The sequence below is a fragment of the Pelodiscus sinensis genome, chromosome 20, assembly GCF_052426305.1.
Source record: "Pelodiscus sinensis isolate ZL-2025 chromosome 20, ASM5242630v1, whole genome shotgun sequence".
NCBI lineage: Eukaryota > Metazoa > Chordata > Testudines > Trionychidae > Pelodiscus > Pelodiscus sinensis.
In genome coordinates, this window is record NC_143071.1 from 26,022,093 (window position 1) to 26,045,013 (window position 22,921).

The 22,921-nt window shown below is 49.8% G+C and overlaps 1 protein-coding gene across 1 annotated transcript; it reads left to right on the top strand.

Moving 5' to 3' along the window:
- The first annotated feature begins 310 nt into the window (after positions 1-310).
- On the top strand, positions 311-18,637 carry TRIM16 (tripartite motif containing 16). The gene is made up of 6 exons (XM_006118704.5): positions 311-986; positions 4,397-4,492; positions 9,991-10,224; positions 11,097-11,268; positions 14,640-14,735; positions 15,077-18,637. Exons 1-6 carry the CDS (start codon positions 432-434, stop codon positions 15,712-15,714), a joined length of 1,791 nt encoding a protein of 596 aa, XP_006118766.3. The 5' UTR covers positions 311-431; the 3' UTR covers positions 15,715-18,637.
- The last annotated feature ends 4,284 nt before the right edge of the window (positions 18,638-22,921 follow it).

A 22,921-nucleotide genomic window follows, 5' to 3' on the forward strand; every position in this document is an offset into this window, starting at 1 on the left:
AAGTTTCTGCAGAAGGGGGTCTCCTTTCCTTGAAAATTTGTGACGTTTTTTGTTGGAAACCCCAAACCCATTTTTTTCTGTTTATTTTCAGCAGTTTTCAGCTGAACTTTCCAGGGTTCCTGGTGAAAATGTGACATTTTGGGAGGGAAAGAAAAGCTTCCCAACCAGCTGGGGCTCTACGGTCTGAGGACAGCCAGTCGGAGCGGGAGGAGGGAGGTTTGAGACAGGGGCAGTGACAAGAACCACAGCTGGAAGGAGCAGCCGCGCTTCGAGCTCACACAGCTGTTAGCTGCCCGGCTCTGACTGCGCGTTTGGAAAGAGTTAACCGCTCCAGGCAGTTGGGTGAGTTCAGGTGCGTCACTTTCTCTCATTCCTCCTCCTCTGGGCTGTTGCCTGGGCTGTGCGCACCTCAGAAGGCAGAGCAGCGGGGAATGGCTGACTGCGACTATACTGCTCCAGGAGGGCTGACCCGGGAATTGGTACTAGGTGGCCCTGCCCCTAAGGCAATGGGACCTCAGGTCTGCGAGGGCAGAGACTTGCCAGGTGAGAAAAATGAGGGTCCAGAGAGAAATGGCCTCGAAAGCCCAGGATCCACTAGCCCAGAGCCTGAGCTGCAGGGCGGTTTGATTGTAACTGGCCCTGAGACAGCAGTGGGCCCGGCCGGCTCTCCGGAGCAAGACGATGGGCAAGGGATCCTGTGTGACTTCTGCATGGCGCAGAAGGCCCCGGCCGTGAAGTCCTGCCTGACCTGCATGGTGAATTACTGCGAGGACCACCTCCGGCCTCACCTGGAGAACAGCAGGCTGCAGAGACACAAGCTGATGGACCCCGCGAAGGACGTTGACCTACAGACCTGTGAGGCTCACAGGGGCCCGCTGGGGTGGTTCTGCCAGACCGACCTGGTTTGTGTCTGCGAGGAGTGCCTGGCCGAAGCGCACAAGGGGCACAACTTGCTCACCTGCGAGGCAGCCAGGAAGGCCAATGAGGTGAGTCACTGCCTGGCGTTTATTGGAACAGAGCGATCGGGATGCCAAGGGACATAGGCACAGGGTGGGCCCGACATTTACTCCGGACTGAAGCTATGATAATGGAGGGGGGCCGTGGGTCTTGTCTGGTCTGCAGCCACGTCGGGCTGTTGGTTTCCTTAAGCAGTTCCTTGTACTTTATACCAAAGAGGGATTTGTTTTTCCTGTCTGTGGGCCAAATCCGCAGGTTCTCCCCTGGCAAAACCATCACTCACACACTGGGGGAAAGCAGGAGAAACCCCATTAATATCAATGGTCCAGATTCTCCAGGGCCTGAGACATTAACCATATCCTACCCCATTGTGCCGAGTGGGTGTGACTCACTGATCTTCTAAGTCTGAGCTCAGAACTGGGGCCAACTGAGTCACAAAGGAGTATAGCCCACTCAGAGGGTGAGGCGGGCACACTGACATAGAAAGAACTGAGTAAAAGCTCCGGGCTTTTACCTGAAGCGATAGTACGTAATAGTGACTGACTGGTTTTGCCAGAAGCTGTGAGTGTGGGCGTCCAGTACTGACTCTGCACACGGAGTTCCTTCTTCCTCTCCTGAGTGAAAGTCAGATCTTAGCTACGTGCATTTACCTTCCCTTCCCATTCCCGGGCCGGGGCTTGTGGGGGAAGGTGTTCCAGCCCTGGTAGCTGGTGCCCTACCTGCTCCGGAAGGTTGTTAAAATGCTGTTGATTTATTTAGACTGTGACTGGGCTAAAGGTTTCCTGGTTTGAAATGAGGCAATGAGGTAAACTTGCTAACACGCCTGCAGGACTCAGGTGCCCAAGTCCCATTTGCAAAGGTGGCTTAGGGGCAGTTTTGAACAGGAGGCTATGAACCCTTGGGGGGATTTCAGTGGGAGCTGGGGTACTTTGGAAAAGTCCACTAACCCATTCCACTGGCTCTTTAGGTGCCTGAATCCCTTTTACGTCCTGGCCATTTGTCACTGGAAACTGGGATCTAGGATCCCAAGTCACCTAGGTGCGTTTGATACATTTATCTTCTGACACATGGGCGTGTTGTGGGGAAAGGCGGGGGTGGGGTGGGTAGAGGTGCCTAATTGTAGGTGGTATCCTCGCGAATACAAAACCAGCAGGACTGCTTGCATGGGGAAGCTTGCACTGGTGAGTAAGGGAAGTCCCTTTCCAGTTTGCTTCTCCCCCTGGGGTGCCTCCCTCCTCTCCCACTTTGCACTCACCCTTTCCAGTCCCAGGTGACTGGCTGTTGCTGTGAGTAAAGTCCATGTCCTGGCAGCTGCAGTGAATCACAGCTTAGCGTTCCCCGGTCGTCCTCACCGCATCTGTGAAGTAACCGTTCCTCTTGTTCCGACATGCCACCATGGGATCTGACAGCCAGGGACTATTCTGGAAGTCAGAGGCTTTAGATTAGCATCCCCAAACCCAGCTAGGGATGTTAGCTTTGGGGTAATGGGATAGCCCACTAGCCGCATGCATTGTTAGCGGTTACTCGACTATTCTATTGTCTCCGGAGGGGAACAGCCAATGCGCTCCAACCCCACTCCTAGGAGGCCCCCTGCCACCCCGCAAGGGTCCGAGAAGGGAGCCAGTCTAAAAAACAGCTCCCCTCATGGACCGGCTGCCTGCTGCTCCACGTTGCTGCCTCTGATACAGGCCAACAGCGCAGGGTGACAGCAGCCCCTGTTTGCGGGGGTCTTAGCTCCCCATGGACAGAGGCTGCTGGGGGGAAGAGAGTGGGGGAGGTTGCCATGAAGCAGCCTCTGTCAGCAGCAGCCCGGGCTGGCTGCAGACAGGCTGCTCCAGCACCAGTGCCCTCTTTGCTGGGACCCTCCACGGACTGGGGCTGCTGCTGGACCCTCCATGTAATGGGGCTGCTGCTGCCTGCAGCGAGTCTGGGCCCATCACCCGCAGAGGCTGCTTTATGGCAGCCTCCCCTGTTCTCCTGTCCCTCACACTGCGCCTCTGATAGAGGCAGCAAAATGGGGTGGAGGGGTACACCAGGCAGCATCACAGAGGTGGTGCTGAGGGGAACCAGCTTCTAAGCCGGCTTCCCCCAGCACCGGGTCTTGCTCCCCCCTGCTGCTTCTGATGCAGAGACAGCAAAGGGGGTGGGAAATGAGAGTAATCGACTAGATTAACCAATATGCCTAGGCTTGTTGGTTAGTCGACTAGCCGACTCCATGGTTCCACTGCTGATTTCAAAGGGCTCAGAGCCCGTCTGAATTTAACCCCTTTTCTGATTATCTTGCATTCAGCAGGTTCTTTCCCTGCTCTTCCTCCATTTAAAACCTCTCAAATCTCAGTACCATTCACACCTATGACACCAACTCTCCTGGGTGTGTGTGGGCTGATTGCAACGGAGATAAAGTATGTGGCCTGGAATGGGCTGTGGAATATCTTTCTCCTTTGATGCACAGGGCATGGCAGACACCCAAAGGACCAAAGCACAGGAGGCTTTGGTGAATAATCCCTATGGCTTACATTATCGGGGACCCAAATTCTGAGACATCCATGGGAGGCTTTGATGAATGGTCAACTCTGTTGCAGGCATATAGGGTCAGCTCAAGTTCCAACTAGGCATCTAAGTGAAGAGATTAGATTTTCCAAAGTGTCCAGCACCTCACACTTTGAGCGGTAGGAACCACTGGGTGCTGAGTAATCTCACATAACTACATATGGTCTTATTTGTAGATGTCTAAGTCTCTTTTCAATTTAACTAACTGTTAGTCTTCATTATCATGTGGCAGAGAGTTCCACAGGCAATTAAACATTCCAATAAAAAAATCAGACTCTCTTGTTTTGGTTAGTCCTGGCTGGCCCTCAGAAGTTTAGAATTGCCCTGGATAAACCCAAAGTTTGGCTCCTTCTCTGAATCGATGGGGTTTTCAAAATTAGATAAGAAAAGTCACGAAAACAGCCTTTTCTGTAAGATTTTTAACATTCTGGCTCGATCCCACGTGTGAAGCTAAAGGTCTTGATTCTCCACTTATTTACATGGTTTTAAATCAGGAGTAACTCCACAGAAGTCGGTGGAGTTAAACAAGCGTGAAAAACGAGAGCAGAATTAGACCCCAGAAGTGAAGAGGGAAATGTCTTTCAGAACTTTGTAAAGTTTTGCTTCAAATTTGGTTCTAGAAATGTTCCAGGATTTCTGATTAAGTCCCAAGATCTAATTTCTTCAGATGCAGAAAAAAGATGACGCACTCCCTATATCAAACAAAGGCTAATAAGAATGCCCAGAGGGCTGTGAGCCTGTGTATTGCTCTTGTCCATGGGAAAATGCATGGGCTTCAGCTGCTTTTGGGTGCCCCAAAACCAGTTGTAGAGGTTCACAACCCCTCCCCCACTATCCTGGCTGATCATGGAGAGAACGTATTGTTAACACTTGCTTCATCCATTCTCAGAGCGAACTTCTGCAGACCCAAGCGGAGTATGATTGGAAACTGAAGTCTGCTGAAAATGCAATTGTCAAGCTGAAGACTAACACGCAGTCTATAGTGGTAAGGACAGAACTTGGGTTATTTTTCTTTCTCAGACTAAACTTCACCCATAATAGTGGCATGCATATTGTCATCCATATGACATTTAACAGGAGCCTGGATAACAGTCTTATGCTCCTGTATGTGTGAAATGTATGTAGCCTCCATGCCCCTGTCATGCACGGATGTCTCCATGCCTGTTCCATGCTGCCTCTGAGGCATGGCTGGTCCTCTCCTCTCTGTCCCCAAGCTGCTACTGACGCTCCTTTAAAACCCTCTTCTGTGAGGCCAACAGGAAGCAAGGTAATCACAACGGGTCAAGCTGGATGGACCTGTGCTGATTTAGCAAAGAAGGGTTGTGTAGGAAACTAATGCGAGACTCGGCCTGCTCTGCCACAGACTTCCTGTGTGACCCCAGGAAGGCACTTAGGGTACGTCTACACTGCATGCTTATTTTGAAATAAGCTATTCAGGAACAGGTATTCCGAAATATCTTATTTCGAAATAGCACGTCTACGCTGCAGGGAAGCCTCAAAATGAGTCCGAGGCTGGCTTCCCTAACGTCGATGTGCTATCTCGATTTAGAGCCCCAGGAGGCACTGGGGAGGAATAACTTAGAATGGCCCTGGTGAAGGGCTATTTCAAAATAGCAGCAGTGGAGCGTCTACACACGCCTTATTTTGAAATAGCTGTTTTGGAATAGGTGTATTCCTCGTAGAATGAGGTTTACAGATTTCGGAATAAGCTGTCCATTATTTCGAAATAACGGAATGGCTGTGTAGCTGCTCACATTGTTATTTTGAAATAATGCTAGTGATTTCGAAATAACGGTGCAGTGTAGACACACCCAGTCTCCCTCTAGCTCTGTTTCCAAACTGTACACCAGGGAGAATAACATTGTTTTACTTCTGAGAAGTGTTGTGAGGACCAATGTATTGAAAATGGTGAGGAGCTTAGATATGAGTCTCTATCCCTAGAGGTGTTTAAGTCTCGGCTTGACAAAGCCCTGGCCGGGTTGATTTAGATGGGATTGGTCCTGCCTAGAGTGGGGGGCTGGACTTGACGACCTTCTGGGGTCTCTTCCAGTTCTATGATTCTATGATAAGGGGATGGTTGGATGAAATAACATGATCTTGGTAACTAATTGACCATTCATTATCAGTTGGAAATAGGTCAATGGAGGGATGATAGGAGTTGCTATAGGGAACTTTCTGGGTGTCTGGCTGGTGAGTCTTGCCCACACACTCAGGGTTTAGCTGATCGCCATATTTGGGGTCGGGAAGGAATTTTCCTCCAGGATAGATTGGCAGAGGCCCTGGAGGTTTTTCGCTTTCCTCTGTAGCATGGGGCACAGGTCACAGCTGAAGGACTCTCTGCATGTTGGGGCCTTCAAAGTATTTGAAGGCTTCAATATCTGAGATATAGGTGAGAGGATTATTCTAAGAGGGGTGGGTTAGATTCTGTGGCCTGCACTGTGCAGGGGGTCAGACTAGATGATCATAATGGTCCCTTCTGACCTTAAAGTCTATGAGTCTATATGACAGATAAATACCTCAGATAGAGAGATTTACACCACTGAGTACTGAGCCACTGACTAAATAAAACAGCCCCGCTGAACTGAAACATTAAGATGCCCCCTTGCCTGCTGCACAGTGGCAGGACTGTATTATTAAAGTCTGTGACCTTCCTTGCCCAAATATCTTCTCCCGTTGATTGTTACCCTGCACTTACTGCTTCATGCCGCAAATTAGACTGTAAGGTCTTCTGGGTGCGGATCAGGAGGGAAATGGATGGCACAACTCCTATTGACCTCAGGGGGCCAGGATTTCATGCCAGGTCTTTTGTATCCGTACCATGAAGCCCCTACACAGGACACTGCACTGTCATAAAGGCAACCGTGTTGATTCATGGAGCAATCCGTACTGGTGCATGAGAAATAGCCCCGTGAATTCCTCCAAGTCCACCTCAGCAGCTCAGCACAGGCAAAGCTGAATATGAGTTTAGTGTGGACGAGCGTGGGGGCTAAGCGGCTGCGACAGCGGCCATTTTGGCTCACGCTAAAGACTGGACTGCGGATTCTGAGAGCTAAAAGCTTGTGCCATGACTGCAGAGCTCAAGCTCCCTACATGGGCTGTAACTAACTCATTTCCTCTGGGGACTGAGCACAGAGCCAGTAATAAACGTTCACCTGTGGGCTACACAGGGATACTGAGGCCCAAATTCTTTGGACAAGCTCAGATCACATCTCAGGCTACGTCTACACTGCAGCCTTTTGTCGGCAAAGGCAATGCAAATGAAGCGCTCATTAGCATTTGTCACGCTTTCATTTGCATATCTCTGCCGATGCTTTTTGTGGAAGAGGTTTTTGTGCAAAAACAAGCAGTGTAGATGGGGCTGTTTTATGCAACCCCCTCTTTTTGTGCAAGATCCTATATACCTCCTTTTTTGAGGCATAAGGGATCGTGTGCAAAGGGGTTTTTTTTGCGCAAAATAACCCCGTCTGCACTGCTTGTTTTTGCACAAAAACCTCTTCTGCAAAAAGCACCAGCAGAGATATGCAAATGAAAGTGCGACAAATGCTAATGAGCGCTTCATTTGCATTGTCTCTAAGGGCTGCAGTGTAGACGTAGCCTCAGCTTCACAGTTCAAACTCCCTCCCCAGCCCTGGAGTGCAGCTTTACCCTGAAAAGTGACTATAAAAAGACAGGGTGGGGTCCTGGCTGGACAGAATCATAACACCCAGAGGTCATGTCATCATGAAAATGCATCAACATCAAAAGCTGGAAAACTCCACCGAAGTTCAGGCCTTTTTTGAATTGCAGGGGAGATTTTTAGGCTGGTTTGACTCTGATCCAAACGGATTTGTTCATCTTGCGGGGGAACGCTTGCTAATGCCAAAAGATTTCGCTATTCCAGGGCAGGATCAGCTTTGCGTGGGCGTCTGTGGTGGAGAGTCACCCCAGAACCATTGTCTGAGGATATCATGCAGCTGCCTCCGTGAGGTGTCTTTGAGTCACATCTCCACAGGGAAACAGGCTTCCAAAGAGCAGTATCAGGCTGAAACAACTAGGAAAGGTGACTAATCGTTACCCTTTCGAAATGGTGCAGCACTGGGGCCATAATACTCACGTATTTCCACAGATTTCACTCCATGGTCCAACCTCGACAGCTGCTTCCCTAGATTGCACGGCTCTGTTGTTATTTTTCTGCATGGCAAGTCCTGGTCATTCCAGAATAACCCCCCAGGACATGGCTAATGAGATACGAAGCACTTCATTCCTAGGTGGCTGCTTCAAGTCGAGGGGAAAAGCCATTGCCTCCTGGTGGCCACTCGATGGCTTCTGTGAAATAATTGGGTGGGATGGGTCCAATTTCTACTGCTGGACGAGTTCTCAGGTCAACCTTCCACAGCAACTTGCCTCGTGTAAGCAGTCTGAGCAGAAATAGCGATTCGGTGCTCAAATACCTTGGACTCTAATCATCTGGAAACTCTGAGGGGTTTTTGTTTAATTGACAAGGGAGTGTGGGATGGACCTAAGTCAGCCTGGCTGTAGCCATCCTGCTGCACAGATCCTAAGCTCTGCATGCGCTGTAGGATACTTTTCTCCTAGGGACTGTGGAGTAGAAATCATGGCAGTATTTTACTTCTGCCTTATTTCCATTTCCAGCAGCAGGGCTCCAGTCCCAAAGCAGGTGGGGTTGTATCCTCTATGTCAGGGGTGGGCAATCATTTTTGCCCGGGGGCCACTTCAAAAATTTTAGAAGTAGCCCCGGGCCACTCCGGAAGAGGCGGGGCCTAAACAGGAAGGGGTGGGGCCGAAACAGGACAGGGCAGGGCTACCCCACCCCAGACCATAATTGGTCTGGGGGTGGGAGAGCCCCATTGTCCCTCCCTTCCCACTAGGCACCCATGACCTGGAAGAGACTTGGCACGCTCCCCCACCCCCGGGCCAATCAGGGCGTGGGGGCGGGGAAGTGCGGGAAAACTCCCCCGGCCCTGCAAGGAGCACGTGGTACTCTGAAGTGCTGCAGGCTCCTTGTAGGGCGGGGGCAGGGTGGAGAAAGCTTCATGCACCTCCTCCGCCCCCAGGCCCTGATTGGTCTGGGGGTGGCGGGAGCGCGCAAAGCCTCCTTTTCCCTCCCCCCCCCCCCAGCCTGCGAGCAGCACGTGACACTTCAAATCACCACGTGTTCCTGGCAAGGCAGGAGGAGGCTTTGGACACTTCCCCACCCCCAGACCTTAATTGGCCCTAATTTGTTTTCTTATTGTGTTACCTTCTCCGTTATCCATTGGAAGTGCCTCTGTCTCTGTTTTGTGATTCACATGGGACGCTCATTATAGGACAGAGTTTATTCCTCCTGTGGCTTTCCCCCCTCTGTTGGCATTCGAGAGTCCCCCTGTTACATACAGTCTAATCTTACTCCTCCACAGCAAGTCTCAGCACTTGGCCACCATCCTGATCGATATACGTGGCCACATTTTATTTTTATAATTTCCTATTTATTTTAAGCATTTTTATCCATTTAAAAGTTTACCCTTGTGGGAAATTACAGGAAGTGTCAGCCAATGGGGAGGGTCTGACAAGAATTATTTCATAGCAGCAGATGTTGAGTCAAAAAATTAAAGCTTGAGAACCGTTAGGACACAAGTGATCAGCATCTGTAAATCACACGCTACCAAGAAGTGCTCATGCGGCATGCCCCTCTGTGAACTTTGGGATGTGCTGGTGGAAATATCTTTTTGTGGTTTGTGTGTGTGCTGTGTAGGGACCTTTCCTGACACTGGTAGACCTTTCCTCTACCAATACAAATCGAACCCTTCCACGCCTACTGACAAATAAACGAGGGGGATTCACCGATCAAGGAGCAGTTTAGGCTGGCTTTCCTGTGTGTGGACAGTGCATAACTAGGGAAGGAGTACGGTCTACTGTGAGCTAACCCCTATAATAAAATGAAAGGGAAGACACTGGGTTTCATGTGCAGGCTTCTTTTGCCCTTCCACTTCTCTGCCCTCCCCTCCTCAGGTCAACTTGCCAACAGCTGCAGCTTTGACTGGGTTTGCACGTTGCCCTTTTAACAGTATCCAGCAGTTCCACAGGCTGACTTCACTTCTCTGTATTTCCCTGGCTGTGACCCTCAATCAGTCAGCACTAAACTACTGTCGGGGGGTGTGAGCGCGTATGAGTGGAGCCGGGGGGAGAGACCAGAAAATGCTGGAAAAGGGTTGGGGAGCCCATTGCAAATATATGTGGGGCATCTCTTTGGGCAGTGGGGGCTTTCAGAATTCGGAACGTCTGATCATGCAGTAATCTGCTGTGGGTTCCAGTCCCTGGGACTGGATTCACTGATTAGCGGTGGCTGCTATTGCCTCTGTGCTCTGGAGGAATCACCACAGTGACGAGCACATGTGGTTTGCACATCGCGATGCATTGGCCAGGAGGGTGCAGTGGGGACCCAGCAGGGCGGACGGCAGGAGGGGAAGCTGGAAAAGGCAATTGCGGTGGCTTTTGTCCCTGTAGAGTTCTATCTCCGAAGTGAAGAGCCTGGTGACTGGGCAGTTTGGGGAGCTGTTGGACGCTGTCAGGATGGCCCAGTCGGACGTCATGGGATTTTTAGAGGAGAAGGAGCGTGTGGCGGTGAATCAAGCCAACGGGATAAAGATTCATCTGGAACACAAACGTGCTGCCATGGAAGAGAATAAACTCAGGCTGGAGAAGATGGTCATCCACACCAGCGACATCCTGTTCCTTAAGGTACCATGAGGGGCAAGGCCTTTCCATTATAAAGGCAGGGGTGGGTGAGTGTGCCTGGAGACTGGTTTCTGCTTTGAGGAGCTTAGGGCAAGTGTGAAGTATGATCGGACACTCTTATGCCATTGTAGCACTGTAAAATGGTGTCCTGCCTTCTAAGAACATTAGAACTGGCCCTCGTCTTCCATACCCAGAATTGGAGATTTACATTCCGAACTGATTGGACTTCCCTGGGTTGTGGAATGTAAGACTGGGATTGTTGGAAGTGTCTCCCAGGCCTAAAGTGCCCTGAAATCGTCTAAGAGGAGACAGAGAAGGAGATTTTTTTCACCTTTGTTTTTAAACAAGGATAATGTTTCTGTGGCTCTCTAAGGCCGCATGGTTTGAGCCCGAAGTGTGTAAAACTCCTGGGTGAAGATGATAGAACTTGCACCTTTAGCTTCATTCCCCCTGAAAGTGGCTGAGATGCATTATTAGCATACAGCCAGCCTTGTCATTTCATTACGAATGCTGGCTGTGTTGTTTCCCTCATTATTTTATGGCTCATGCTCTTATTTTTCTAATGCCCGCAGTACAGGGGAGCTTAGAGTGAGGTCAGGCGATTTCTCCTCCTCCTCCGCTTCAGCTTCTATAGTCATAAAGTTTGTCTGATGAACCTTATATTTTGCCTGATCTTCAAGATCTTCCATAATAAAGGTTTCTGCATCAGCTGAATTTAAATACTTCAAGGCTGCAATGGAATGGAAAAGGTCAGTGTCTACTCTCACTAATGTCAATTGGGAGTTTGCTAGGAACTTCGCGGTGAGATGGATCTCGTACAAAGTCAGCCAAATATGAGAGGAAAATGAACACATAGAGAATTTTTTTTTTGGCAGGAGTACAGTGAGTTCAAGAAGAGCACAGGGGATGATGCGCTTCCCAGTGTTTACATTGGCCTGAAAGATAAACTGTCAGCGATCAGAAAGGTCATCTTGGAGTCAACAGATCACTTGCTAGCGCTTGTACAAACCTCCTACAAGGAAAAGCTCCAGGACTTTGCAAAGGAAGGTGAGTCTCATGGCTGCTTCAATGCATGAGCTCTGGGTGTGCATGAACCCTTTCGCGCTGTCCCCAGAAGGCAAAGGGGAGGCCCCGATGGAATGAATGCCCCAGGGAATAGAACCCAGCAGCTAACGCTTCCTCTCTGCAATGAGATCATTGGGCTGGGCTTGCAAGAGTGCACACTGAGGCCTCTGGTATCAGTTTGTGGTGTGGAGATTGCGATGTTACTGGCTGCCCAAGCCTGAGAGAAAAGTGGGCTGGTGCCAGGATGTGTGTGGGGGGCGATGTTTCTATTTAAGCACAATACTGTGTTTAGAAAAGAGAACAAGCGAATGAATAAACTTTCCGGCTATTTCCCCCTCTCCCTTCCGTTTAACTTTGTCCCAGTCTTTCTTTCAAAGGATCAACGCAAACAACCAGCAGTTAATGGTTTACTATTTGGAGAGGCCTGGAGAGTATCTCGCCTGCCATCCTAACGCCTTTTAAGTGCACAATAGAAATCTGATCAGTATGAGTCTGACACAGTCCAGCTGAATTCCTCACCCTCCCATGCATTAGCATGATCAGCTGGCTCTAGTCAATCCTCCTTGTTTATACGAACTCCGGCCTGTTGTCCCCAGTAGAGCAAAGCTCATGTGCTGCTGGGTGATCGCGTTCCCTCTTGCCAGCTGTTGGGCACCAAAGGTCAATCCCGCCTTATTTGCTGCATGGCTGGACGTCATCAGGGCTGAGCTGATGGTGCCAGCAAGGAAACAGGCTTTTTCCCCCATGCGAATCAATTCAGTCACCCAGTTATGAGTCTCATATCCCCAACTCATGACTCCAGTCATCTGAAGAAGTGGGTTGTGCCCGCGAAAGCTCATGATCCCATCTACATGTTTTGTTAGTCTATAAAGTGCTACCAGCCCATTTGTTGTTTTTTCTGTGCGGGTATGTCTACACTTGCACCCTAGTTCGGACTAGGGATGCAAATGCAGGCATTCGGAATTGCTAATGAAGCAGGGATTTAAATATCCCGCGCTTCATTAGCAAGATCTCGCCGGCACACTAGTTTGAATCACAGTGATGCAAAAGTGAAAGTGCGCGCCGGGATGCGTTAGTTCGAACCAAAGCCCTTGGTTCGAACTAACGTTACTCCTCATTTTTTGAGGAGTAACGTTAGTTTGAACCAAGGGCTTTGGTTCGAACTAGCGCGCCAGCGAGATCTTGCTAATGAAGCGCGGGATATTTAAATCCGTGCTTCATTAGCAATTCCGAATGCCTGCATTTGCATCCCTAGTCCGAACTAGGGTGCAAGTGTAGACATACCCTCACAGACTAACTCGGCTACCCTCTGAAGCTCCAGGGACTGTAGTTATTTCCTTGGGAAGCATAGGTGGAGTCAATGCTGGGTTAGCGGCTGTAACTCAATCTGAGTTGTAGCATTTACAGCAAATGGATTTTTTTGCTGGAATAAATGAGTTCTGCAATTTCATCAAATCGACTGCCATCTATCCAGGGATCTCCAAATGCTCTATAGACATGGCCCACAGTTATCCTCCATGTCGGATCTGGCTGCTCGGTGACACCCCGGCAGTGCAAATCAGCCGGAAAACCCGCTTACCCAGTCAGAATGGGAGTCCCTTCACAGCACTGGTAGAGTTGATGCCACACCCATCCCAAATGGATAGAAATTTGTCTCTGCCATCTCAAACTATTGCTTCTCCCATTCTCCTGTGATTTTAGTCCTGCCGGTTAGTGGCTACAGCGTGGTAGTTGCTGCTGATTTCTCACCTCTCTTCGACTTTCTGCCTGGCTGTTTCTTGTCTCCCCCCGCCCCAAATGAAGGACTTTACTTGCATTGGGACTGACCTGCAGCCGCTTCACAGCTTGGGTTTCCACAGGTGGCTTTGCAGTTTGAGTCTGTTCTCCTCTGGGTTTGCTCGTCCTCCCATTTCGGCATGCTTGAGTATTTATACCATTGTATTTACACCAGAGACACCCCTGGCAAGGAAGGGCATGGAACAGCGCGTAGGTGCAGAGAGGGGCGTGTGTGCTGAGTTTAGCTGGGCAAAGTGCCGTCACAAAGTCCTGAAAATGTCCTAGCCTGTCCAACGCCAGCCAGAAGTGCCCTTCCTAGTGTGTAGCAGGAACTGGGAGGCTGCTGCACTCGGCTGTGCATGCGCCTGCATAAATGTGGTCCAGCGCTAGGCCTCAAATGCACCTCACACCTACTCTCTGACGCTTCAGTGCAAGTGGCCAGGGAGGCACCAAGGCCAGGCATGAATGAGGAGCAGTCAGGCCAAGTGCAGCCCTATTGTGCATTTGAGGCACGAAGCTACCCCGTCCCCTCTTCAGCCCTTCTGCTGCTTTTAGGCAGGAGTAACTTGCCAGGGGTGTCCCCTTGCCATAGGGGAGACAGGAGTAGCCACCTGCAAGGGCTCCACAGAGGACTGTTTGCACGTGACTCTGCTGCACTGTACTTCCCTCACCTTCAATCGGCCTCACCCTGATCTCAGCCACGCCAGCATCACACTGACATTGTCATGTGTATTACAGTGGTGTAGTGACATGGAACCTGTGGGCCATGGAGCCCTGGGAACCACAGATGCTCCGTGATTTCCACAGGGGCCTGCCCCTCCATTCAGTTTTTGGGGAGCTCTGCACATGAAAAAAGATTGAAAATGACTGCAGCAGAGGCCACAGGCTCCATTCCAGATCCTGTTCTGGTAGGGGCTGTTCAGATGCTCAACATGCAGAGAACTGAAGGATGGCGTTGCCCAATGTGTGTGCCCAAAATGGCTGGTTCTTTACCCTATTAATAACATCAAAAAAACTCACTCTTTACACAGCGCACAAATATAACAACAGCCAGATTGGGTGGGACCAAAGGTCCATGTAGCCCAGTGTCCTGTCCTCTGACAATGGCCAATGCCAGGTGTCCCAGAGGGAATGAATAGAATAATCATCAAGTGATCCATCCCCTGTCATCCATTTCCAGCCTCTGACAAACACAGGCTAAAGATGCCATTTCTGGCCTTCTTGGCTAATAGCCATTGGTAGATTTGGCCTGCATTAATTTATCTAGCTCTTTTTTGAACCCCTCTGTTGTAATCTTGGCCTTTGCGACATCCTCTGGCAATGAGTTCCACAGGTTGACTATGTGTTGTGTAAAAAGGTACTTCCTTTTGCTTGTTTTAAACCTGCTACCTATTCATTTCATTTGGGGAACCCTAGTTCTTGTGTTATGGGAAGGAGCAAATAACTTTTTTTTATTCACTTTCGCCACCGCAGTTGTGATTTTATGGGTTCAGGACTTATAGGTTGCCCACCTCAAACACACTCGCAGGGTAATTCTGGGAGTACTAACCGCACACTCATTGTCTTTCTTGGTGAAGACGACTGTGGGATCAAAACGATGGTGTCTGCAATTGTACCATCCAGGCACCGCGTATCAGCTCCAGACCCCGAGACGAGGAGCGACTTTCTCAAGTGTAAGTACGGGAATTAATGCCTCTAAAGCGGACAGGTGCTGGGGAACCGGGGCTTTGGCCGCTGAGGTCTTTCCAAAGTGACCTGGTTTATGTAGATTATCTTTGATTATCTGTATCTTAGTTATTTTAATTGTTATCTGCTGAAACACCAGCATGACCACAACTTCTTTTAATCCACGGGGAAATTGCCTGGGCTATGCAAAGGAATTCAGATGCCTAGTGATGGAGTGTGAAGAGTAGTGGAGCAGGAGCCATAGCTTATACCTTGGGATAACCAACATGGAGACTGTCCACTGGGGAGGCCTCTTTCACCATTTCAGTAACAGGTTTTTTCTATTTAGACACATGCCCGCTGACGTTTGACCCAGTCACAGCCCACAGATATCTCAGGCTCCTCGAGGACAACCGCAAAGTGACCAACACCACCCCCTGGGAACACGGCTACCCAGACCACCCCGAAAGATTCGAGCACTGGCGCCAGGTGCTGTCAGACACGAGCTTGTACATGGGCCGCTACTACTTTGAGGCTGAAATAAGCGGAGCCGGCGTTTACGTCGGGATGACGTACAAAAGCATTGACCGGAAGGGGGCAGAGAGCAACGGCTGCATTTCGGGGAATAACTTCTCCTGGAGCATCCAGTGGAATGGCAAGGGCTTCTCTGCGTGGCACAGTGAGGTGGAGACACCCCTCAAAACAGATGCCTTCCGCAGGGTCGGGGTCTATCTGGACTACCCCAAGGGCACGTTGTCTTTCTACGGCGTCACTTCGGACACCATGACTCTGATACACAAGTTTGAGTGTGAATTTGCTCAGCCGCTCTACCCCGCTTTCTGGCTTTCGAAGAAAGAAAACTCTGTCAGGATCATCAAAGCAGGGGATGCTGAGGAGAAGAGTCCAGCCTCTTCTGCTTCTCCAGAGGAAGCTGCTCTTTCCAGCCCAAGTGCAGTGGCTGAGGCGGAAGGACTGGCCAGTACTTAAGGGGGTGGATCAATATTAATACTGGGGTAGCCAGGGGATACATGCTATGGGAGTTCCAGTGAGAGAGTCCATAAACAAAGCTGGTTCTCACCTTCCTATGCCTGGACAAGTCTTTGTAGGTCATGTGGCCAGCTCCCAGTGCAGATTGCTTCCTGCTATATGTTCTCAAATGCTTTATTCTGTAGGGCTGTGTCTACACTGGCAGCTTCTTGCGCTAGAACAATCATTCTTGTGCAAAAACTTGCCTGCTGACTACACTGCACGCGCGTTTTTGCGCAAGTAAATTTACAGTTTAGCGTTGTAAAACAGGGCTTCTTCCGGAAGAGTTATTCCTCTCCCCACGAGGAATAAGCCCTCTTGCGCAAGAGCTCTTCCACAAGAGGCCAGTGTAGACAGGCAACATGAATTTCTTGCACAAGAAGCCCCTATGGTTAAAATGGCCATCAAAGCTTTCTTGCACAAGAAAGCATCCACACTGCCATGGATGCTCTTGCGCAAAAGCACATGGCAGTGTGGACGTGCTCTTGTGCAAGATTTTTTTGCATAAGAACCCTTCCGCAAAAGAGTTCTTGTGCAAGAACAAGAGTTCTTGTGTAGACGTAGCCTAGGGTTTTGCCTTATTACAACATGGTGGCTATGTCTACACTGGCATGATTTTCCGGAAATGCTTTTAACTTGCCAGTCTAGACACAGCCGATGGGTATTCCACCAGTTCCCTTGAGAAACTATTCCAGCTTCTATGGGCCCAATTCTGCAGTCACTTAATACTTACAATGGAATAAGCCAGAGGCAACCCTATGGAAGTTAGCCTTGGGCTAAATCCACAGGTAGCGTTGATCTGTGTAGCTCTGCTGAGCTATGGCAGTTTATACCAGCTAGAGAGCTGGAGTGGGGCTCCACTGGTGTACAACCAGTGCGAGAGGAGGATCAGGCACTAACAGAATATTCCTAATGTTCAACCTACATTTCTTTTGCTTAGTTTGGTTGTTACACCTGCTCTCATTGGACACAGAATAAGTTAACGGATAGGCAGGCTGTTCCAGCAACTAGAGCACTACCACGGATGGGTAGTGGGGGGGACCAGTGCTCTCTTCCTTATACCACCATCCTCTCCTTGAGTGATGTTGGGCAGGTTGCTCTGTGTCTCTGAGCCCAAGCTGGTAGGGGCATTGTGAGGATAAACAACCCAAAGTGGGTGAGATGTTTAGAGACTAAAACAATGAGTGCGTAAGTAAGCACCTTAGTAGAACACTGGACTGGCAGGGAGGGTTCTGTTAATGAGTGACCCTGGGCACCTTCATCTTTATGCCTCAGTTAATTGATCTGTAAAATGGGGATAAAGCTGCTGATCCAGCATTGTAAAACGGCGGAAAGGCGGAAGGAGGCAGTACTGTAGTGCATTGTTCTGTATAATTAATACTATTCTTTTCCTCTCTGTCCCTCTCATCTTCTCCAGCTCATCTAGCCTTTTACTGAAACTGCTTTCCTCTCTTTATGGTTCATCCCATCACCCTAGGCCCCGCCAGATTCCACCTGTGCTACCGTCCTGTTTTATACTGTCTCTAATCCAAGTTCAGTCTTTGCCTTCAGCCCTATCTAAATTGCTGAATTTTTGCTACACCTGCAGCTCCTAGCTCTGCTCCCTATCCTCTCTTCTTGTTGCTCCTTTTCTCTGCCTCACTCCTAGGTTTGTACCATCATTAATTTGGAACAAATCTCAACTTCCTACCTCCGCCTCCCAATACTATTTAAAGCCCTCCTTAAACCCTCTTCTTCCTCAAGCCTGCCTACCTTGTTGTCCTCATTAAATATAGATATCTCCACCAGAGCTGTTTTCCTTGCTTTGTTCTGTTGGTGGGCGTAAGCCCCCTCAGGGAAGGCAGTGTGTTTTACCCTGGCTACGTCTAGACTGGCATGATTTTCCAGAAATGCTTTTAACAGAAAAGTTTTCCGTTAAAAGCATTTTCGGAACAGAGCATCTAGATTGGCACGGCTTTTCCGCAAAAGCATCTGTGCCAATCTAGATGTGCTTTTCTGCAAAAAAGCCCTGATCGCCATTTTCGTGATCAGGGCTTTTTTGCGGAAAACAAATCTGAGCTGTCTACACTGGCCCTTTTGCGCACAAGTTTTGCGCAAAAGGACTTTTGCCCGAACAGGAGCAGCCTAGTATTTCTGCAAGAACACTTGACAATCTTACATGAGATCGTCAGTGCTTTTGCGGAAATTCAAGCGGCCAGTGTAGACAGCTGGCAAGTTTTTCCGGAAAAGTGGCTGATTTTCCGGAAAAACTGGCCAGTCTAGACACAGCCCCTGTGTTTTCAGAGTCCTTTATACACAATTCCACAACTCCCTTAGGCTACGTCTAGACTACATCCCTTTTTTGTAGTCTAGGGATAAGGGATCTTTCGGAAAAGCCTTTATTTTTCGCATGATCACCGTCTAGACTGGTGCTTTTTTCCAACAAAGCTCTGTGCGGAAAAATAGCGGCAGCCATTTTTATGCTAATGAAGCGGGGGAGATTTAAATCCCCGCTTCATTAGCAATTGCGATACGTCTAATTTACATCCCTTTCACGAAAAAAGAATGTAGTCTAGACATAGCCTTAGAATGCCACTACAATAAGGCTGTACAGCTACAAGGGCCAGCCCATGAACACTGTTTTGCTTCACACAGTTGGTACTGGGCAAAGCACTGAGTAACGGGATGTGAACCCCACACAGGTAAGGAAAGGGTTAACAGGAACCAGTTAAGCCTCTTGGTTGCACCTGAATGGGGGGTAAACAACATTCCTTCGAAACTTTTCCATTCATATGCAGATTTTTTTCTATCCATGTGTAGAAGTGCCAAAAGAAACTAAAGAAATGAATTTATTGAATTAACTGTTCATTGTAAGATTTTATAAAATCTAATTTTACAACCTACAGACATGGTCTTTAGCGTTACAACAAAAACAAACAAAGAGAAAGCCAAAAATAAGACCTGAACAGTTCAATCCACATGTAAACACAAGAAGAAGAAACTGAGAGACTCCCAAAAGCACAGATTTAGTTAATCAAAGCCTCAGTTTGTGTCTCTGATCATCAAGTCTGCACCACATGCAGAGTCTGAACTCGCTCTCCACTTACTTGTAGGGCTTCTCAGTTGGAGTCCAGGCAGCCTCTTCCCCTGCTGTGGATCACCACTAGGCAGCCCGCTCACTGATTAACCACTCAGTAAATCACAGATATACAGACTTAAAGAAAACCCTGTTACTAGAAAATACAAAAGTCAGAACAGCAAAATAGAAGTGACTCTTTCCCCATTACTACATTTAAAGAGGAGTTGAAGAATTCCACAGACTGCAAAATAAACTAGAGGGCTGTGTCTACACTGGCATGATTTTCCAGAAATGCTTTTAACAGAAAAGTTTTCCGTTAAAAGCATTTTCAGAACAGAGCATCTAGATTGGCACGGATGCTTTTCCGCAAAAAGTGCTTTTGCAGAAAAGCGTCCGTGCCAATCTAGACGCGCTTTTCCGCAAAAAAGCCCCAATCGCCATTTTCAAATCTGAAAATCTGAGCTGTCTACACTGGCCCTTTTGCACAAAAGGATTTTTGCCTGAATGGGAGCAGCATAGTATTTCCACAGGAAGCACTGATTTCTTTCAGTAGGAAGTCAGTGCTTTTGTGGAAATTCAAGTGGCCAGTGTACACAGCTGGCAAGTTTTCCCAGAAAAGCAGCTCATTTCCCAGAAAAACTGGCCAATCTAGACACAGCCAAGCAGTTTGGATAAAATCAAACCACGTTCCAAGCACTGAAGTTATTGTCCCCTCCCAGGTCCCCCTTGTTATAATTAGCATTGTCCATGTGCCCTGGTAGAGGATCAACATCATCCCTAGCTGCTGTAGGGTGAGGGACAGCAGCCTGCTCTCTGCTCCTAGCTCAACCTCTCCCAGGACACAAGGCCCTTAGCAAAGCAACTGCCCTGCCTGCTGGATCCTGGAGTCTGACCCCAGCAACAGAGGGACACCTCCCCTCCCCCAAAAAACCCCCCTACCACACCCAATTCCAGAAGCTTATGTGCATAGCCTGCCTGTGAAATCTACATAGCAACAGCCACCCTGGGGGTTTCTTAACTAGATCACTCCCTGTTAGGTAGATGGGTTACACATGGTTTAGGGAAGACGGGTGGTGATCAAGCCCAGGTGAGGAAGAGCTGGGCCTTCAGGAGGGGGAAAGAAACGCAGCAGCAGGGTTGTTGCTGGGTGTTGTCTCTCTTGGGCTGACGGTAGAAAGAGGCCTGGGGTTAGAGTTAGGAGACAGGTGTTATGAGCCAGATGGAAGCTGAAGGCAGGGAAGCCTAAGGGATTTGGGGGCCTGGAGTGCAAAGGACTGCAGAGTATGAGGGAAGAGCTCTCCTGTCCCTAGAGAGGGGAGGGTGCTGCGGGGAACAGGGAGGTCTGTGGGGCCGGCAGGAAGCTTAAGTTGGGGGCAAGAATCATGCTTGTGGGCAGCAGCTCTGGCTAGTGCTTTTTTTTTGTACTGGCAAAAAGGCCTGAAGAAAAGCTAATGGTAGGAAGGAGTCCTGAGAGAGCAACAAATGTCTGATGGAGCAGAGCTGGGTTGCTCGTCCTAGGGTCACTGGGCTGGAACCTACTGTAGTAGGAGGATGAGGCTGGATTCCTCTACCAGCTACTGCAAGGGCCTGGAGAGAAGAGTCTCCAAAATACTGGGCCCAGCATTGTAGCTGGAGCCTGCACAAGGAGTTATTGGCTGATGCTTGCACAAAAACACCTTGCACAGGAGTTCTTGTGCAAGAACTTTTGCACAAGAACACGTCCACACTGCCATGTGCTTTTGCACAAGAGCATCCATGGCCGTGTGGACACTCTCTTGTGCAAGAAAGCTCTCTGATGGCCTTTTTAGCCATAGGGGTTTCTTGCACAAGAAACCCCTGCCGTGCATCCACACTGCCCTCTTGCACAAGAGGGCTTACACTTGTTAGAAAAGAGTGTAGCTCTTGTGCAAGAAGCCCTCTCTTCCCACACTTGGCTGTAAATCTTCTTGTGCAAGAGTGGGCTGGCAGTGTGGACACTGCGAGTTTTTGTGCAAGAACCCGCCAGTGTGGACATAGACTTTGATCCTAGAAGAGGTGAGACTCAATGTGAGCAGGCTGTAATGCTGAGTCAGGAGAGGTGGACCGGGGGAGGGGGACTGCTCGAAAGCTGCTCTCACATGCCTTGGGGTGAGTTGCCTCTTGCACTCAGGTGCAGACAAAGCCATTTTACAAGACGGACCCTCCCAGGACTGGTGATGGTGAACCCAAAGCAGGGTGCTCCCACTCACCCCGTGACTTGTTCTTCTGCCTTTGTTCTCCCTTCCCATCTTGCTCCTGTTCCAGACAGAGGGGGAGACGGAGGCCAGGTCTATACAGGGACACAGAGGGGAAATTGGAGTATTTCTCATTTAGCCAACAACCACCCTTCCAAAATCATGAGTCTAGCTTAAAAAACCCGTGTTTTAAAAATAAGAAATGTTGGGTTCTTTTCTCTACCTCCTGGTGTCTGAGGGCACACTTCATTATTTGTGTATGAAAGCTGAGCCTTTTGTGCAAGTCCAGCTTCCAGTGGCTGGGGCTTTAAGAGAAACAAAAACACACCAGAGTTAGTAACGCTGGTTTCTGCACTTGGGGTCTGTGATCTGCCCCAGCCAGGACCACGGCATGGAGGAAGCCATCTTGATTTCTCTAGCAGCCTCAGGCTCAGCACATAGTACCCCTCCCCATATAGAATAGTGGAATGAGGGGCAAATACAGGCCTGTTGTGATGGGAACGGAAAGGGGGCAATTTGCCAGGAGCTCAGTTCAAAAGGGCCTGGCCCTGGCAGACTGCTCTGGGAAAAACAAAAGCATCTCGATGCAAAGATGCATTTGCTATTCCCTGTGCAGGCTCTGGGGCTCGGTTACTGGGCTCCAGAAGCTGCATAGGAGCTATAAAGGGCATCTTTGAATCAAGAGACGCTCCTGCAGCTTTTCCCTAGCAGGCAGGTTGGGTCTGGGGAAGGGAGGGGACGTATGATGCGGCTTTCCTGGGCCCCCTCTGAACAGGTGGGAGACTGGCCTGGGGTGACCCAGGGCTCTTCCGGTGGTGCAGGCTTGTAGCCCAGGCTCAGGGAGGAGGAGCGGCTTTTCGCCCCGGTGCTCTCATGGACCTAGGTCAGGGGCAGGGACCCTTTTTTGGGGTTGGAGGCTGCTGACCCATGGAAAAATCAGACAGGGCTGCACACAAATGAGAAGCAAAAAAACCCTCCCTCAGTGATGTGGCCCGACTGGGAAGGTGAAAGACACTCCGGACCGTCCCCTCCCATGCCAGCGCCGAGAGGGGCCCAGCCCAGTGGATTTTGTGGGCTCCTGTCCCACGGTGGGGCAGTGGGGGTGCTGGGGCACCAGTGCAGGCTCCCCAATGCTGGCAAGTGGGAGGCTAAATCTATCCCCTGGGCCAGAAGTTCCCCAGCCCTAGGTCAAGCCCACACTGCCTGTCTCTGGTGGGCTGAGCCCCCATGACCCCACAGTCATTGGCCTGCAACGCTCGGACTGCTCAGCCTGAGGAGCAAAGGGCCTGCTTATGAAAACCAGCTCTGGGAATCCAGAGGCCGCTGGAGGTTGGCTGCTGTGATAAACCCACTGAGCAGAGAAATAGTTTCAAAGATGACTCGCCCTGGGTGTGAGACTGACTTCTTAATCCCCTGCTGCTGAGGGCCTGGATGTTCCAGGCAGCTGTACTGGAATCCACAACCGTCATGCCTAGGCTCCAGCCTGAATCTAGGGACTGCTCAGTGGCGTAGGCTGGGAGACCAGTGGCTGGGTCCCTGTGTTCCTCTATCCCTATGCCGCTTCAGGTGGGCAGGCAGAACTGAATGAAAGCGGAGTCCCGCACTACCTGCTCTCACAGCTCAGCGGGTCTTTGCAGCGAGGGCGAGACGGTGCCGCTGAGACCTGTACTAAGCTTCCTGTGCTGACCCTGTTCTTGAGAGAGACGTCGCAGGCCCTGTAGTCCTAGGGGGCCGACCCAGGGCTGGATTCAGGGAGGAGAAAGGCAGCCCTCACCTCAGCACAAGCCAGGCTGACAGAGTGATGATGGTGTGAAGTTTGCAGAGCCTGGCGCAGAGAAGTGCATGTCATTGACAAGCCAGAGCAGGGAGTGCAAAACTGGTCATAAGAATGGCCAGG

What these genes read in the sequence shown, in the direction of transcription:
- TRIM16 (XM_006118704.5), top strand. Translation starts at nt 432, where the DNA reads ATGGCTGACTGCGACTATACTGCTCCAGGAGGGCTGACCCGGGAATTG. An exon ending in GCGACATCCTGTTCCTTAAG is followed by an intron (nt 10,225 to 11,096) that starts GTACCATGAGGG and finishes TTTTTTTGGCAG; the next exon opens with GAGTACAGTGAGTTCAAGAA. An exon ending in GAGGAGCGACTTTCTCAAGT is followed by an intron (nt 14,736 to 15,076) that starts GTAAGTACGGGA and finishes TTTTCTATTTAG; the next exon opens with ACACATGCCCGCTGACGTTT.